The sequence below is a fragment of the Erythrolamprus reginae genome, chromosome 5 (genome assembly GCF_031021105.1).
Source record: "Erythrolamprus reginae isolate rEryReg1 chromosome 5, rEryReg1.hap1, whole genome shotgun sequence".
NCBI classification, from domain to species: domain Eukaryota; kingdom Metazoa; phylum Chordata; class Lepidosauria; order Squamata; family Dipsadidae; genus Erythrolamprus; species Erythrolamprus reginae.
This window is the reverse complement of record NC_091954.1, coordinates 8,448,310-8,466,752: the sequence shown is the minus strand read 5'-3', so window position 1 is coordinate 8,466,752 and position 18,443 is coordinate 8,448,310. Positions and strand designations below refer to the sequence as shown.

General features: G+C 44.5%; 1 protein-coding gene across 1 annotated transcript in view; it reads left to right on the top strand.

The window, feature by feature from the left end:
- The window catches only part of RTKN2 (rhotekin 2), a 34,628-nt gene extending 16,215 nt beyond the window's left edge, over positions 1-18,413 (top strand). Inside the window, exons 7-13 of the mRNA XM_070753930.1 lie at positions 1,882-1,976; positions 3,925-4,031; positions 7,251-7,268; positions 7,487-7,597; positions 7,781-7,946; positions 17,671-17,778; positions 18,006-18,413. Of these exons, the coding sequence (XP_070610031.1) occupies positions 1,882-1,976; positions 3,925-4,031; positions 7,251-7,268; positions 7,487-7,597; positions 7,781-7,946; positions 17,671-17,778; positions 18,006-18,208 (808 nt within the window). The 3' untranslated portion in view covers positions 18,209-18,413. The remainder of the gene's footprint in view (positions 1-1,881; positions 1,977-3,924; positions 4,032-7,250; positions 7,269-7,486; positions 7,598-7,780; positions 7,947-17,670; positions 17,779-18,005) is intronic.
- Positions 18,414-18,443: the final 30 nt, after the last annotated feature.

The window sequence follows — 18,443 nt, the reverse complement described above, 5'->3', positions numbered from 1 at the left end:
ACACTTTGCTCTGGTTTAGTTTCAAAGCGGGGAAAAATCAGCACACAAAAGGTCAAAGTCAGTAAAGCAGTCACAAAACACAACGATCAGATAATCCTTCACAATGGCCAAACCCACAGGCTGCTCTTTATAGCAGCCTCACTAATGACCACAGCCCCACCCAACCACAGGTGGCCTCATTTTCTTTGATAATAATCTCTCGGTTGTTGCTGCCTATGCATCGCTCTCCGCATGCGTGGCTGTATCATTAACTCTTGTTCTGAATCCAAGGAGGAGAGAGATAATTGATCTCCTTCTGAGCTGTCTGCCCCACTCTCCTCCTCCCTGTCACTCATGTCTTCTTGGTCAGAGGAGCCTTCATCAGCAGATTCCACCAGGGGTGGGAGGGGCAAAACAGGCCTGCAGCATGTGGATGTCTCCCCCACATCCACAGTCCTTGGGGCAGGAGCTGGGCCAGAGCTAACCACAACAAATAATAATTTATTAGATTTGTATGCCGCCCCTCTCCGAAGACTCGGGACGGCTCACAACAATGGTAAAAACAATATTATAGTGGCACAAATCTAATATTAAAAGAAATAACTAAAACTCCATCATATTAAAACCAGAGAACACATACATAAACATAAATTATAAGGAGCCTTGGGGAAATATGTCTCAAATCCCCTTAAGATGGAGTCAGGCAAGATCTTAAAGCAAATAAGGCCAAGTCTTGCAGGAATCGCTTTGGGAAAGAGTTCCCATTTCAGTAGAGTAAGGTCCTGTTATTTCTGCCAAGATGCTTCCACTTATAGCAGTGTTTCCCAACCTTGGCCACTTGAATAGAATAGAATAGAATTTTTTATTGGCCAAGTGTGATTGGACACACAAGGAATTTGTCTTGGTGCATATGCTCTCAGCGTACATAAAATAAAATATACATTTGTCAAGAATCATGTGGTACAACACTTAATGATTATAGGGGTCAAATAAGCAATGAAGAAGCAATATTAATAAAAATCTTTGGATATAAGCAACAAGTTACAGTCATACAGTCAACATGGGAGGAAATGGGTGATAGGAATAATGAGAAAAACTAGTAGAAATAGAAGTGCAGATTTAGTAGAAAGTCTGACAGTGTTGAGGGAATTATTTGTTTAGTAGAGTGATGGCGTTCGGAAAAAAACTGTTCTTGTGTCTAGTTGTCTTGGTGTGCAGTGCTCTGTAGTGACGTTTTGAGGGTAGGAGTTGAAACAATTTGTGTCCAGGATGTGAGGGGTCAGTAAATATTTTCCCCGCCCTCTTTTTGACTCGTGCAGTATACAGGTCCTCAATGGAAGGCAGGTTGGCAGCAATTGCTTTTTCTGCAGTTCTGATTCTCCTCTGAAGTCTGTGTCGGTCCTGTTGGGTTGCAGCACCAAACCAGACAGTGATAGAGGTGCAGATGACAGACTCAATGATTCCTCTGTAGAACTGTATCAGCAGCTCCTAGGGCAGTTTGAGCTTCCTGAGCTGGCGCAGAAAGAAAGCTTACACTATGTCCAACATCTTCTTAAAAACTTCCAGTGTTGGAGCATTCACAACTTCTGGAAAAAAACCTGCTCCACTGATTAATTGCTCTAATTGTAGAACTGGCTGGGGATGCTGGCTTGGGACTTCTGGGAGTTGAAGTCCAGATATCTTCAAGTAGCCAAAGTTGGGAAGCACTGACTTATAGCAATAATCAGATTCAAGCAAACGCTGCTAGCCCCGCTAATTAGCGGGTTCAATTTGAAACCACCAGCACTGGAGTACGAAGAAACTGGCAGTTGGGGACAGATTTGGGAAATGGCAGGTGGTATTAAATCTGTTTTCCAATTTTGGACATAAATACAGAGCCGCGGTTTCTTCTCTCTTAACCAGTGACGTGAGATACAGCTTGCTGGCCACAGCCTCTCTGAGCTTAGAGAACGCCAAGGATGGCTTCAACGCCCACAGCCTGACACTCCTGGGGAATGGTAAGTTATGTTGCATGTGGGTTTTTTTCTAATGAGATTGTTATTTTTTAATTTCAAAATTAGTTCCCTTTCCTACCCAACTTTTAACTTCATAATCACGATTTCCCCCCCTGTTAGGACTCAGTCCATAACTGTTGGGTTGGCAATACATTGGCCGCAGGTGTTGCAGACTGCCACAAGAGGGAGATAGCTTATTTCTCTAAGTCAGTGTTTCCCAACCTGGGCCACTTGAAGATATCTGGACTTCAATTCCCAGAATTCCCCAGCCAGCATTTGCTGGCTGGGGAATTCTGGGAGTTGAAGTCCAAATATCTTCAAGTGGCCAAGGTTGGGAAACACTGCTCTAAGTTACCTTCTCTGTTTCTCTTTGGCTTCTCAGTGTTAATAATAATAATAATAATAATAATAATAATAATAATAATTATTATTATTATTATTATTATTATTATTATTATTATTATTATTTATTGGATTTGTATGCCGCCCCTCTCCGCAGACTCGGGGCAGCTAACAACAGTAATAAACACAACATGTACAATCCAATAATAAAAAACAACTAAAAACCCCTATTATAAAACCAAACATACACACAAACATACCATGCATAACTTGTAATGGCCTGGGGGGAAGGAATATCTTAACTCCCCCATGCCTGGCAGTATAAATGAGTCTTGAGTAGTTTAGGAAAGACAGGGAGGGTGGGGGTAGTTCTAATCTCCGGGGGGAGTTGGTTCCTGAGGGCCGGGGCCGCCACAGAGAAGGCTCTTCCCCTGGGGCCCGCCAAACGACATTGTTTAGTCGACGGGACCCGGAGAAGGCCAACTCTGTGGGACCTTATCAGTCGCTGGGATTCGTGCAGTAGCAGGCGGTTCCGGAGGTAATCTGGTCCATTGCCATGTAGGGCTTTAATGTTAAGATTTGCTCTGCAATTTTCCGCATGCTCTGTATTATAGTTATGTATTACAGCTAAAATGTTTTTAAGCTTGATATCTTTGTTTGCTGATTATGACAAAGTCAGCTGGTAAGAAGGACTTGGTAATATTTGGATTGTTATTCTGACTTATTATGTGTATGACTTTAGACTGTTTATCTCAATATGAATCCCAGCGACCGGTTAGGTCCCACAGAGTTGGCCTTCTCCGGGTCCCGTCGACTAAACAATGTCGCCTGGCGGGTCCCAGGGGAAGAGCCTTCTCTGTGGTGGCCCCGACCCTCTGGAACCAGTGCCCCCCTGAGATTAGAACTGCCCCCACTCTCCTTGCCTTTCGTAAACTCCTTAAAACCCACCTCTGCTGTCAGGCATGGGGGAACTGAAATAACTTCCCCAGGCCTATATTGTTTATGTATGGTGTGTTGTGTGCATGTTTTTAAATTATGGGTTTTTAGTTTAAATTATTAGATTTGTATAACATATTGTTTTGCCAATATTGTTGTGAGCCGCCCCGAGGCAACGGAGAGGGGCAGCATACAAATTTAATTAATAATAATAATAATAATAATAATAATAATATGTTATTGCTCAAAGTAAACTTTAATTCAAGTTAGTGTATCTGTGTGTGGCTGAGTAGTGGTTCACAACTTATCTCAACCTAAACGTTTGTGTGTGTGTGCAACCTTGGTAAACAAGGATTACTCTGCTCATACCTCCCAGCCCCAAATAAATCACAATTAAAACAATATCTTGTTCCTAGTATAAAAAATGATTAATGTCCAAGCAATAAAAAAAGGAGTCCATCAATAACTAACACAAAATTGTTGTGTGAAAAGACCCAGGGCATCTTCAAGGATGTGACAACAGGCAGCGGAGAATACAATAGAATAGAATTCTTCATTGGCCAAGTTTGATTGGACTCTTTGCTCCACGCCTTGTTCAGTTATTGTCCAGTGTGTATTAGGGCAAGGAGCAATGGGGCCTAAGAGGTGGGTTTGTCCTGGGTTGTCTTTGCAGAGGATTCTCCTTCTTGGCTTCCGCTGTATGGCACCATGTGCTGCCGCTTGGTTGCTCAGCCAGACTGCATGACCCAGGATGCCATGACCGGATTTCTTCACGAACAGGTAAAAAATTGCCTTTCGTTTGGACAATGGTCATTTTAAAGGCCTCTTCAATCTTCAGCTGGATCCTGCAGGGCAGTCCGTCTCCTCCCAGGGCACCAGGGATAGGATTTATTTATTTATTATTTATGTATTTATTAGATTTGTATGCCGCCCCTCTCCGTAGACTCGGGGCGGCTCACAACAATAACAAGAACAATGTAAAAACAAATCTACCGTATATACTCGAGTATAAGCCGACCCGAGTATAAGCCGAGGCACCAATTTTTGGCACAAAAACTGGGAAAACTTATTGACCCGAGTATAAGCCGAGGTTAGAAAATGCAGTGGTTACTGGTAACTTATAAAAATGGAAACCAATAAAATTACATTAAATGAGACATCAGTAGATTAAATGTTTTAGAATATTTATTTTAAAGAGGGTAAACAATATTTATTTCAAAGTGGGTAAATAAAAGCAATCTGATATTTACAATAAATTAAATAAAATTAAATAAATTAAAAAGTAAAAAAAGTAGTTCAATCAGCAACCAAGCTAAAACCTATGAGTCAAAATCCCTCAAAACAGTATTTTAGAGACTTAATTTTTCTCTCTATAATCCAATGATAAAGTAGAGAGAAGAACAAAACAATATTTTTTCAAATTCAAATTGCACAATAATTTCACAAAATTCTTTTTCCCATCTAAGAATAAAAGATTTTCAGAGACATAAAAATTGCATAACATTCTACCAAACTACCCCAAGCCATGCAGCCAAGTTAATTACTGAGTAAATTTATGTACAGGATTGCATATTAAATCAACTCTTTATTCTGAGTTAAGCCTTACAGATTTCAATAGGACTTACTTACAGGCAACTGCACAGATGGACTGCAGTTTTAAGCATATCTATCAGCAAGTTCCCAAAAAACTGAGACTTATTCTGGGGTCAATCCACACAGAAATAACAATAGATTTAAATCCAAGAGGTAAATATTAATATTATTTTAACACTAAAACTTAATGCTAAGTGAGTACAGAAATGCTAAACATCTTAAGTATTCATGAATCTCTATGGGGTAGAAGAAAGCAGCATAATGTATCTTATTTTTACAATCTACTGGCAGGCTAAAATTAGTACGATTGTATATTGCTTGTACCACAACAAATCTACAGAATGAATCCAACAAAGCCCTTAAAAAGTACTCAATTCCTTTTTCTTCTACCCTTCTTCCTTCTCTCTCTCTCTCTGTCTCGCTCTCTGTGTCTCTTGAGAGAGAGGGGGGAGGGAGGGGGGAACTTTATCAAAGTTCTATAGAAAGGAGACTTTGAAAAAAAGCAGAGAGAGAACTTACCTCAAAATCTAATCAGGGAATTAGTGCAGTAATTGTACAAGCTGGAAACTTTGCTGGACCCGGGGAAGGGAAGGCAGCTGCAAGATGCCGACAGGAGCTCCAAGAGGGAAGTAAAAGGGGGCTCCGAGTGACGCGGCTGTGGGAAGGGTAGGGCAAAGTTGCCAGCCAACTGCTCCGACGGCGTGCAAGAGAGGAACAGACGATGCGAAGGTGGGGGGGGGGACTCATGAAGCAGGAATCCCCTCCCCCCTGACTTCCCATCGTCTGTTCCTCTCTCGCACGCCGTCGGAGCAGTTGGCTGGCAACTTTGCTGGACCGGAGAAGGGAAGGTAGCTGCAAGGCGCCGACAGGAGCTCCAAGCAGGAAGTAAAAGGGGGCTCCGAGTGACGCGGCTGTGGGAAGGGTAGGGCAGCTGCCGGGCTCCCGCGGTGCGCCCTCTTGTGGTCACCCGGCGCCCTCTTGTGGTGACCCGAGTATAAGCCGAGGTCGGGTTTTTCAGCCCATTTTTGGGGCTGAAAAACTTGGCTTATACTCGAGTATATACGGTAATAATTTTAAAAAACATTAAAAACCCCATTATTAAAAGCAAACATACACACAAACATTCCATGTATAAACTGTATGGGCCCGGGGGAGATGTGTCAGTTCCCCCATGCCTGAAGGCAGAGATGGGTCTTAAGAACTTTACGAAAGGCAAGGAGGGTGGGGGCAGTTCTAATCTCCGGGGGGAGCTGGTTCCAGAGGGTTGGGGCCGCCACAGAGAAGGCTCTTCTCCTGGGTCCTGCCAAACGACATTGTTTAGTCGACGGGACCCGGAGAAGGCCCACTCTGTGGGACCTAACCGGTCGCTGGGATTCGTGCGGCAGAAGGCAGTCCTGGAGATATTCTGGTCCGATGCCATGAAGGGCTTTATAGGTCATGACCAACACTTTGAATTGCGACCGGAAATTGATCGGCAGCCAATGCAGACTGTGGAGTGTTGGTGTGACATGGGCATATTTGGGAAAGCCCATGACTGCTCTCGCAGCTGCATTCTGCACGATCTGAAGTTTCCGAACACTCTTCAAAGGTAGCCCCATGTAGAGAGCGTTACAGTAGTCGAACCTCGAGGTGATGAGGGCATGAGTGACTGTGAGCAGTGAGTCCCGGTCCAGATAGGGCCGCAACTGGTGCACCAGGCGGACCTGGGCAAACGCCCCAGGATGATGATGATAATGATCATAATATAATAATAATAATAACAATAATAATAATAAGAACAACAACAACAACAACTACAACTACAACAACAACAACAGAGTTGAAAGGGACCTTGGAGGTCTTCTAGTCGAACCCTCTGCTTAGGCAGGAAACCGTACACTACTTCAGACAGATATTGTCCTTCTTTCTCCAGTACCTTAGTATGATCCTTAATTGCTTTTAAAATAGCGAATAATTAAACACTCATTAAACTAGAGAATCATTTAGATCAGGGGTCTCCAACCCTGGCAACTGTGGACTTCAACTCTCAGAGTTGGCTGAGGAATTCTGGGAGTTGAAGTCCACGAGTCTTAAAAAGTTGCCAAGGTTGGAGACTCCTGATTTAGATAAAAATTACAACAACAGAGTTGGAAGGGACTTTGGAGGTCTTCTAGTCCAACCCCCTGCTTAGGCAGGGAACCCTACACTACTTCAGACAGATGGTTATCCAGCATCTTCTTAAAAACTTCCAGTGTTGGGGCATTCACACCTTCTGGAGGCAAGCTGTTCCAAGCGTTCTAACTGTCAGAAAATTTCTCCTTAGTTCTAAGTTACTTCTCTCCTTGTTTAGTTTCCACCCATTGCTTCTTGCCTCCAGAAGTTGCGAATGCCCCAACACTGGAGGTTTTTAAGCAGATGTTGCCTAAGCAGGGGGTTGGACTAGACGTCCTCCAAGATCCCTTGCAACTCTATTGGAAGTCTTCAGAGATACAAATCTAATAAGTCTAATTAAATCTATTATTATTATTAAATATTGTCATCCACTTGTTGAGAATTTTCTTTTGCTGATAAAGGCTTGTACCTCACCTGGGAGTGAATAATCTTTGAGGGTGATCTGTGACTGATGACATTTCTTACAGCCATCACGGGATGTCGCGGGGGAGACCTGGAGGCGGCGATACTGTGTGCTGAGAGGGGGCCAGCTGCTCTTATTCTCTGCCCCTGAAGAAAGAGAGGCCAACACGGAGCAGGCCTTATCCGTTCCCATCAACCGGGTAAATAATAAGATGTAAAAAAAACAAAGCAGCATATTTATTGGTTGCTGGGGTGGAGGGGCACGCAGGCAAAGAGCAGAAAGTGGTGTGTGTGTGTGTGTGTGTAGGTTTCAGCTGAAACCAGGTCAATGGAGACCACACAATGCGTGCAGGGCAACATTTACGGTTTTGTGTAACGTTTAGGAAACCCACATTCGCCCTGTGGACCAAGAGGCTGGGGCAAAGGACAACCTTTTCTCCGTGATCAACCCTGAGCATGGCGAAGCCGCAGCTCGGGTTTTCCGAGCGGAAAGCCGGCAGGACCTTTGCAAGTGGATGGAAGGTTTCTCGCAACACTTTTTGGATTTCAGTAAGTGCCTCGCCTTCCTTTCTTTCCTGCTTGGAGGAAAGTTCAAACAGCTGTGGTGGTCTCTGCACAACAGCCCCAACGTTTGCAAAACCCAACCCTCCCGTAGCCACAATGGGATCTCTCAAAACTGGCAGAATCTGTCTTTATGCAGGCCCCCCCCAGGGCCAAAAAAGTCCAAATAGCAATGGCACCTAGAGCAGTGATGGTGAACCTATGGCATGGGTGTCACAGGTGGCACGCGTAGCCATATCTGCTGACATGCGAGCTATTTATAGAAACATAGAAACATAGAAGTCTGACGGCAGAAAAAGACCTCATGGTCCATCTAGTCTGCCCTTATACTATTTTCTGTGTTTTATCTTAGGATGGATATATGTTTATCCCAGGCATGTTTAAATTCAGTTACTGTGGATTTACCAACCACGTCTGCTGGAAGTTTGTTCCAAGGATCTAATACGCTTTCAGTAAAATAATATTTTCTCATGTTGCTTTTGATCTTTCCCCCAACTAACTTCAGATTGTGTCCCCTTGTTCTTGTGTTCACTTTCCTATTAAAAACACTTCCCTCCTGAACCTTATTTAACCCTTTAATATATTTAAATGTTTCGATCATGTCCCCCCTTTTGCTTCTGTCCTCCAGACTATACAGATTGAGTTCATGAAGTCTTTCCTGATACGTTTTATGCTTAAGACCTTCCACCATTCTTGTAGCCCGTCTTTGGACCCGTTCAATTTTGTCAATATCTTTTTGTAGGTGAGGTCTCCAGAACTGAACACAGTATTCCAAATGTGGTCTCACCAGCACGCTATATAAGGGGATCACAATCTCCCTCTTCCTGCTTGTTATACCTCTAGCTATGCAGCCAAGCATCCTACTTGCTTTCCCTACCGCCTGACTGCACTATTTATTTGTTTGCTTGCTTGCTTATTTTTTCATTTGATTTGATTTGATTTGTATATCTCCTATACCTTTCTTCTATTCCTATATCTCTTCTTCTATTCTTTCATTGATATATTCCTATATCTTCTTTTCTATTCTTTCTTAGATATATTTTACTATGAGTATCTCCTCTATAACCTTCATCATGTATTTTACTATGTGCATATATAGATATATACCCACTAAAGCCCTCATTGTGTATTGGACAAAATAAATAAATAAATAAGGAGGTGGAAAGAAGGGGGGAAAGGGGAGGAGTCATCTACTCTGCAGTGTTTATATAGTCTGCAGAGTACATGCCCCTTTTTGTCATCAAAAGATGACACACTAGTCAGTTAATTTGCGACCTGACCATAGAGATGTGTCTACAACACAGTGTAAGCATGTGTCAGAGTGGTGAAACCCAACACTTAAAGCTTAGGGAGGGCGAAAGTAGCCACCCACCACCCTTTAGAAAGCCGAAAATCAGCTGGTCAGCGCACATATGCGCATTGGAACTGTCATAGGACAAAACCTTGCATGCTCTTAAACATGGCTCCACAAGCCACAACTCATTACCTGACTCAGTAGTGTCAACCCCTAACCCCCAACATTTTTCCCTTAGACTATCCACGATTGACCACTCCAGGTTCCTTAGAGGTCAGTAAAGGGCGTACATAAGTGCACCAGTGTGCCTTCCGTCCCCTGTCCAGTTGTCTCTCCTTATCTCATTTATCTTTTCTTCCTTTCAAATTTGTTCTCCTATGCTTTTATATCTTTTCTTCTATTTGTTTCTTTATTTATATTACAGTGATCCCCCGTTTATTGCGTCCCCAACCATTGCGAACAGGGTACTTCGCTATTTTTCAACCCGGAAGTCAAAATACCATCTACGCATGCGTGCCCGTGGGCACGCATGCGTAGATGGCAACCGGGAGATCAGCTGCTGGGCGGCTTCCCTGAGTCTTCCCCCTCTTGCTGGCGTCAGCGAGGAGTTTCCCCACCGCCCACGCAAACTCCTCGCTGCCGCCCGCCCTTCGCCCGCCCACGCCGTTCATTCTCGCCGCACGGGCCTGTCCACGCTGTCTCTCGGCGCTTTCCAGCTGAGTCCGGGAGCGAACTCGCTCCCCGACTCAGCTGGAAAGCGCCGAGAGACAGCGTGGACAGGCCCGTTCCTTGGCGCTGTCACTCGGGGCTTTCGTGCTGAGTCCGGGAGCGAACTCGCTCCCCGACTCAGCAAGAAAGCCCCGAGAGACAGCGTGGACAGGCCCGTTCCTTGGCGCTGTCACTCGGGGCTTTCGTGCTGAGTCCGGGAGCGAACTCGCTCCCCGACTCAGCACGAAAGCCCCGAGAGACAGCGTGGACAGGCCCGTTCCTTGGCGCTGTCACTCGGGGCTTTCGTGCTGAGTCCGGGAGCGAACTCGCTCCCCGACTCAGCTGGAAAGCCCCGAGAGACAGCGCCAAGGAACGGGCCTGTCCACGCTGTCTCTCGGCGCTTTCCAGCTGAGTCGGGGAGCGAGTTCGCTCCCGGACTCAGCACGAAAGCGCCGAGAGACAGCGTGGACAGGCCCGTTCCTTGGCGCTGTCACTCGGGGCTTTCGTGCTGAGTCCGGGAGCGAACTCGCTCCCCGACTCAGCAAGAAAGCCCCGAGAGACAGCGTGGACAGGCCCGTTCCTTGGCGCTGTCACTCGGGGCTTTCGTGCTGAGTCCGGGAGCGAACTCGCTCCCCGACTCAGCACGAAAGCCCCGAGAGACAGCGTGGACAGGCCCGTTCCTTGGCGCTGTCACTCGGGGCTTTCGTGCTGAGTCCGGGAGCGAACTCGCTCCCCGACTCAGCTGGAAAGCCCCGAGAGACAGCGCCCCCCGGACCCCCAACCCGGGTTTGGGGGGTGCTAGGAAGCTCCCATTGTTGGCGGAGACCTTTTAAAACACTCGCGCGGCTTCCAGGACTCGGTTTGGAAGCCGCACGAGTGTTTTAAAAGGTCTCCGCCAACAATGGGAGCTTCCTAGCACCCCCCAAACCCGGGTTGGGGGCTCGGGGGTGTGCTAGCGAGCCTCCCATGTCGGCGGGGATGTTTTAAAACACCCGCGCGACTTTCCAATGAGTCCCGAAGACAACGCGTTTGTCTTCGGGACTCATTGGAAAGTCGTGCGGGTGTTTTAAAACATCCCCGCCGACATGGGAGGCTCGCTAGCACACCCCCGAACCCCCAACCCGGGTTTGGGGGTGTGCTAGCGAGCCCCTCATGTCGGCGGGGATGTTTTAAAACACCCGCGCCGCCCCCAATCTTAGGCTCCTCGCTAGCGCTGCGGAAGTAAAAACACCCTCTGCACATGCGCAGATGGTGTTTTTACTTCCGCAGCGCTACTTCGCGAAAACCCGCTCGTTGCGGGGGGTCCTGGAACGGAACCCTCGCAAAGAGCGGGGGATCACTGTACTACATATCTATTCTCTTCAATGTGTATTATGTATTGAACTAAATAAATATTTTTTTTAAAAAAATGCCACCTGTGGCACCCGTGCCATAGGTTCACCATCACAGCACTATTGAGGAAGACACACGTTAATCTTAAAGCACATAGAAACTACCATCTCTAAGACCAACTAACTAACTTCCCCTTTTGATACCTCACTAACCCAGTGTTTCCCAACCTTGGCCACTTGAAGATATCTGGACTTCAACTCCCAGAATTCCCCAGACAGCATTTGCTGGCTGGGGAATTCTGGGAGTTGAAGTCCAGATATCGCCAAGTGGCCAAGTTTGGGAAACACTACACTAACCTTTAGTAAACCTCTTCCCTTACTGGAACATGCAAGGAACTGTGTCACAAGAGAGAAAGCACCAGATGGTGTAAGATAATGTTGTAAGCCACCCCAAATAGAACACAATAAGGTGTTGTTTTTTTCCTGTTTAGGACGTGATTTGTTTTCACTTACTTCTCCTTTTTCTGTATAAGGTCGTATTATAAATTCTAACTTGCTATTGGTAGATTGATGACACTAGTCATCCCAGCTTTGTGTAAGGTGTAAGAGCCACACCTCGGGTAGAACCCAGGGGTTCAGACTTTGTCGTATGAATACTCTGAACCTGTGCATACAAATTGTTCTGTTGGGCTCTCTGGTAGAATCCTCCCAAAAATTCACAGGTACAAATTTCAGACACACACACGTTTGAAAATCCAAAACAATGTTCTTTATAATGAAAATTCACTTAAACTAAGCCCTCTTTTGGGATAGCAAAGAGCACTCGGCTCCAAACAAACTGGTAATTTGTACAAGTCCCTTATCAGTTCTGTGATACTTAGCTTGCGGCTGGGAGGCAATTCACAGTCCTTCTTCTTTCACAAAGTGAAACACACTTTGCTCTGGTTTAGTTTCAAAGCAGGGAAAAATCAGCACACAAAAGGTCAAAGTCAGTAAAGCAGTCACGAAACACAACGATCAGATAATCCTCCACAATGGCCAAACCCACAGGCTGCTATTTATAGCAGCCTCACTACTGACCACAGCCCCACCCAACCACAGGTGGCCTCATTTTCTTTGATAATCATCTCTCAGTTGTTGCTGCCTATGCATCGCTCTCCGCATGCGTGGCTGTATCATTAACTCTTGTTCTGAATCCAAGGAGGAGCTAGATAATTGATCTCCTTCTGAGCTGTCTGCCCCACTCTCCTCCTCCCTGTCACTCATGTCTTCTTGGTCAGAGGAGCCTTCGTCAGCAGATTCCACCGGGGGCAAAACAGGCCTGCAGCATGTGAATGTCTCCCCCATATCCACAGTCCTTGGGGCAGGAGCTGGGCCAGAGCTAACCACAACACAAATAAACAAATATTTCTTCACCCAGAGGGTCCTTGGTTTGTGGAATTCACTTCCAGGAGAGGTTGTGACAGCTGTCAGCCTGGATAGCTTCAAGTCAGGATTAGGCAGGTTCATGGATGCCAAATAAACCTGTCTCTCTTTATTTTATTTATTTTATTTATTTTATTTTATTTATTTTATTTTATTTATTTATTTTATTTATTTTATTTATTTTATTTATTTTATTTATTTTATTTATTTTATTTATTTTATTTATTTTATTTATTTTATTTATTTTATTTATTTTATTTATTTTATTTATTTTATTTATTTTATTTATTCATTCATTTATTTATTCATTTATTCATTTATTCATTCATTTATTAGATTTGTATGCCGCCCCTCTCCGTAGACTCGGGGCAGCTCACAACAACAATAGAAAACAGTTCATAACAAATCTAATAATTTTAACGATTAAAAAAGAAAACATTAAAATCCCCGTTATTAAAGCATACATACACACAGACACACCACACTTAAATTGTATAGGCCCGGGGGAGATGATTCAATTCCCCCATGCCTGACGGCAAAGGTGGGTTTTAAGGAGTTTACGAAAGGTGACACAGTCCCTTGCATGTTCCAGTAAGCCAAGAGGTTTTCTAAAGGTTAGTGAGGTATCAAAAGGATTCCTTTCTATCCCTCCTGTACTGCTTCACAGGGCTTTTACAGCCCACTCAAAGTGTCACCATATTGCCCCCCAACAATTGCCCCCCTCATTTTACCGACCTCGGAAGGATGGATGGCTGAGTCATCCTTGAGCTGGTCAGGATCGAACTGTTGGCAGTAGGCAGGAAGTGGGAAAGGTGCAAAAAAGGGCGACAAGAATGATCAAGGAAATGGAGCCCCTCCCTTATGAAACCAGGTTGCAACGCCTTGGTCTCTTCAGCCTTGAAAGACGGCGTTTAAGAGGTGACTTGATCGAAGTGTATAAAATCATGCCTGGGATAGAAAAGGTGGATAGAGAAAAATTATTTTCTCTATCACACAATACTAGGACGAGCGTTTACGGCCCTTCAAGGCGAGCCCCAATTTTTTCAGTCCTCCACTCCTTCACTCCTCCACTCAAAACAGAACACCTTACAAGACTAGACTGGGCCTGGGCCTAGAAAGCCTAGAACTAAGACGCCTTAAACAAGATCTAAGTATTGCCCACAAGATCATATGCTGCAACGTCCTGCCTGTCGGCGACTGCTTCAGCTTCAACCACAACAACACAAGAGCACACAACAGATTTAAACTTAATATTAAGCGCTCCAAACTTGACTGTAAAAAATACGACTTCAGTAACCGAGTTGTCGAAGCGTGGAACTCATTACCGGACTCCATAGTGTCATCCCCAAACCCCCAACACTTTACGCTTAGGTTATCTACGGTTGACCTCTCCAGATTCCTAAGAGGTCAGTAACGCCTTGGTCTCTTCAGCCTTGAAGGGGTGACTTGATCGAAGTGTATAAAATCATGCCTGGGATAGAAAAGGTGGATAGAGGAAAATTATTTTCTCTTTCACACAATACTAGGACGAGGGGGCCCTCCCTAAAGCTCATAAGTAAGAAAGCGAGGACAAATCAAGGGAAATATTTCTTCACCCAGAGGGTCCTTGGTTTATGGAATTCACTTCCAGAAGAGGTCATGACAGCTGTCAACCTGGATAGCGTCAAAGCAGGACTAGACAGATTCATGGATGCCAAGTGTATCGGTGGTTATTGAAACAGATGTCCAAGTGCCGCCTCTATGTTGGTTGAGGCAGGCAGGGTTCCCTTGGGTACCAGATGTTGGGGGTCAAGGGAAAGGGAGGGTCTTGCCTTCTCTTTCTGCTCAAGATCCCCATGGACAATTGGGGGGCCACTGTGGGACACAGAATGCTGGACTTGATGGGCTTTGGTCTGATTCAGCAGGGCTCTTCTTATGCGCTTATGCAATATTGCATTCTAACCACCATATCACCAGAGTTTGTTCAAATTTGTTTTTCACAGTCTCTGGACAGATTAGGACTTTCTCTGGAGCCTTGCCAATAAGTGGCCATGTCAGACCAATACAAACGAAGTGTAAAGCTGTGACAGTTAAGACAGGTTGGTCCTCCACTGCAACCATCCATATAGAAACATAGAAGACTGACGGCAGAAAAAGACCTCATGGTCCATCTAGTCTGCCCTTATACTATTTCCTGTGTTTTATCTTAGGATGGATATATGTTTATCCCAGGGATGTTTAAATTCAGTGACTGTGGATTTACCAACCACGTCTGCTGGAAGTTTGTTCCAAGGATCTACTACTCTTTCAGTAAAATAATATTTCCTCATGTTGCTTTTGATCTTTCCCCCAACTAACTTCAGATTGTGGCCCCTTGTTCTTGTGTTCACTTTCCTATTAAAAACACTTCCCCCCTGAACCTTATTTAGCCCTTTAACATATTTAAATGTTTCGATCATGTCCCCCCTTTTCCTTCTGTCCGCCAGACTATACAGATGGAGTTCATTTAGTCTTTCCTGATACGTTTTATGCTTAAGACCTTCCACCATTCTTGTAGCCCGTCTTTGGGCCCGTTCAATTTTGTCAATATCTTTTTGTAGGTGAGGTCTCCAGAACTGAACACAGTATTATTCCAAATGTGGTCTCACCAGCGCTCTATATAAGGGGATCACAATCTCCCTCTTCCTGCTTGTTATACCTCTAGCTACGCAGCCAAGCATCCTGTCTTGGAAATACGAAACATCAAATAACTCAGCTGTGGTTGATTCAGATATTATGGCTTCCTAAGAGCTGGTTTGGTGCAATTATAAAAACAGAGATATACATTTTATTTCTTTTTTTTAAAAAAATATTTTTTATTGAATTTAAAACTAATCAGCATCCAACACACAAAATACAAATACAATAGAATATAATTCTTTATTGACCAAGTGTGATTGGACACACAAGGAATTTGTCTTTGGTGCAGATGCTCTCAGCGTACATAAAAGAAAAAGAGACATTTGTCAAGAATCATGTGGTACAACACTTAATGATTGTCATAGGGGTCAAATAAGCAATGAAGAAACAGTCAATATTAATAAAAAATGTTATGATACAAGTAACAAGTTACAGTCATACAGTCCTAAGTGGGAGGAAATATATAAAAGACCAACCCACCTCTGTCGTCAGGCATGGGGGAATTGAGATATTCATTCTCCCCCCCGCCCCGGCCTATACAATATGCATGATATGTTTGTGTGTGTGTTTGGCTTTTAATAAGGGTTTTTAGTCATTTTAAACATTAGATTTGTTTTATGTTGTTTTATTATTGTTGTTAGCCGCCCCGAGTCTACGGAGAGGGGCGGCATACAAATCTAATAGATAGATAGATAGATAGATAGATAGATAGATAGATAGATAGATAGATAGATAGATAGATAGATAGATAGATAGGATAGATTAGATAGATAGATAGATAGATAGATAGATAGATAGATAGATAGATAGATTAGATTAGATAGATATAGATAGATAGATAGATAGATAGATAGATAGATAAGATAGATTAGATAGATAGATAGATAGATAGATAGATAGATAGATTAGATTAGATAGATTAGATAGATTAGATAGATAGATAGATAGATAAGATAGATTAGATAGATAGATAGATAGATAGATAGATAGATAGATAGATAGATAGATAGATAAACATATAAAGGAAAAAAAAGAAAAAAGTTTATATATGTGTATTACAGCATTACATATCGCTATTGTAAGTCTATTGTGTTCTTAACTTTAATTTTCTTCTTAGCCTTATTATATTTCATCATCCATCATGTCCTATATAATATTATTTATTGCATCAATTTTATGTGTGTGTGTGTGTGTGTGTGTGTTCCAACCATTTATACCAATTCTCCCAAATTTTGTAGAATTCTATGTCATCTCTGCACATTCTAACATTTTAATAACAACTAAATATTTTAGTTATTTTCATAGTGTTTGTAGAGATGATGCCTGTCTTCCAAAATTGTGCATAGAGAATTCTATCAGCTGTTATAATATATAGTATGAGATATTGGAGGCATTTATCTACTTTTGTTTTAAATATTCATAACAGAAAAGTTTATGGTTTGAAGTTCTACTGTCTGTTTGGTTACTTCCTCAATCCACGCGATACACATTTTTATAGGGGTGTGGAATTGGCTAGTACAGTGATACCTCGTCTTACAAATGCCTCGTCATAGAAATTTTTCGAGATACAAACCCGGAGTTTAAGATTTTTTTGCCTCTTCTTACAAACTATTTTCACCTTACAAACCCACCACCGCCGCTGGGATGCCCCGCCTCCAGACTTCTGTTGCCAGCGAAGCACCCGTTTTTGCACTGCTGGGATTCCCCTGAGGCTCCCCTCCATGGGAAACCCCACTTCTCTGTTTTTGTGATGCTGCAGGGGAATCCCAGCATCGCAAAAACGGGCGCTTCACTGGCAACGGAAGTCCGGAGGTGGGGTTTCCCAGTGAGGGGAGCCTCAGTGAAATCGCAGCATCACAAAAACACAGAGGTCCGGAGATGGGGTTTCGAGGACTTCGTTGTTTTTGCGATGCTGCGATTTCGCTGAGGCTCCCCTCGCTGGGAAACCCCACCTCCGGACTTCCGTTGCCAGCGAAGCGCTCGTTTTTGCGATGCTGGGATTCCCCTGCTGGGATTCCCCTGCAGCATCGCAAAAACACAGAAGTCTGGAGGTGGGATTTCCTATGGAGGGGAGCCCCAGGGGAATCCCAGCAGCGCAAAAACGGGCGCTTCGGCTGGCAAAAGGGGTGAATTTTGGGCTTGCACACATTAATCGCTTTTCCATTGATTCCTATGGGAAACATTGTTTCGTCTTACAAACTTTTCACCTTAAGAACCTCGTCCCGGAACCAATTAAGTTCGTAATACAAGGTATCACTGTATTTTAAACTCGGACCCTTTCCTGATTTCTGCCCAGGTCAGTGGAAGCACTGCTGTGAAGAGTTCATGAAGATGGAGATGAGGTCCCCTCAAAAGCCACCCCTGTTCCTGGCCAAAGAAGCCACTTCGGTTTACCAAGAGCTGAGTAAGTTGCAGCCAACGAACGACCTCGGGGCCTCAGGAGCAAGTAGCAGCCCAGCCTCCAGAACCCACCCATCCAGGCAAAGGGTTGCAGCTCCAGCTGTTTTTAAAGTTTTGCTTGCTATACAAAGGAAGGCGTCGTGTCTGGGGGGTGAAGGCCTCATCCGTGGGGCCGGTACTGCATGCTACCTCCACTTTTGTAACCCTGTTGTGTTTTCTTTGCTATGCCAGGCATTGATTCACCTGCGAAGCCTGGCCCTTTAGTTGCCCCGGCTCAGCGCGAGGAGGAGGAAAGCAGGGCGGCCTTGTTGGTTGGCCCGGATGAGGTGGATGTGTCCGGTTGTTCTTCTGTGAAGTGGAGGGAGAGCAGCCCCCAAAGACGCCACGACTCCGAGGGGACAAGCAAAGGGAGGGAATCCCCCTCCGGGCCCTGATCTGGTGCTCTGTAGCCCTGCGCCCCAAGAGGGAGGCTTCCAAACCACAGCCTCCTGTGGGCCCGCTCCCTCCATCTCTCCCTTTCTCCTTCCCCCTCTCCCTCTCTCTCTCTCTCTCTCTTTCTCTCTACATCTCTTCTTCCCTCCTTCTCCCCTACCTCCCTATCCCGTTCTCCCCTCCGTATCCGTCTCCCTCCCCCTCTCTCTTTCTCCCTCTCTCTCTTTCTCCCTACAT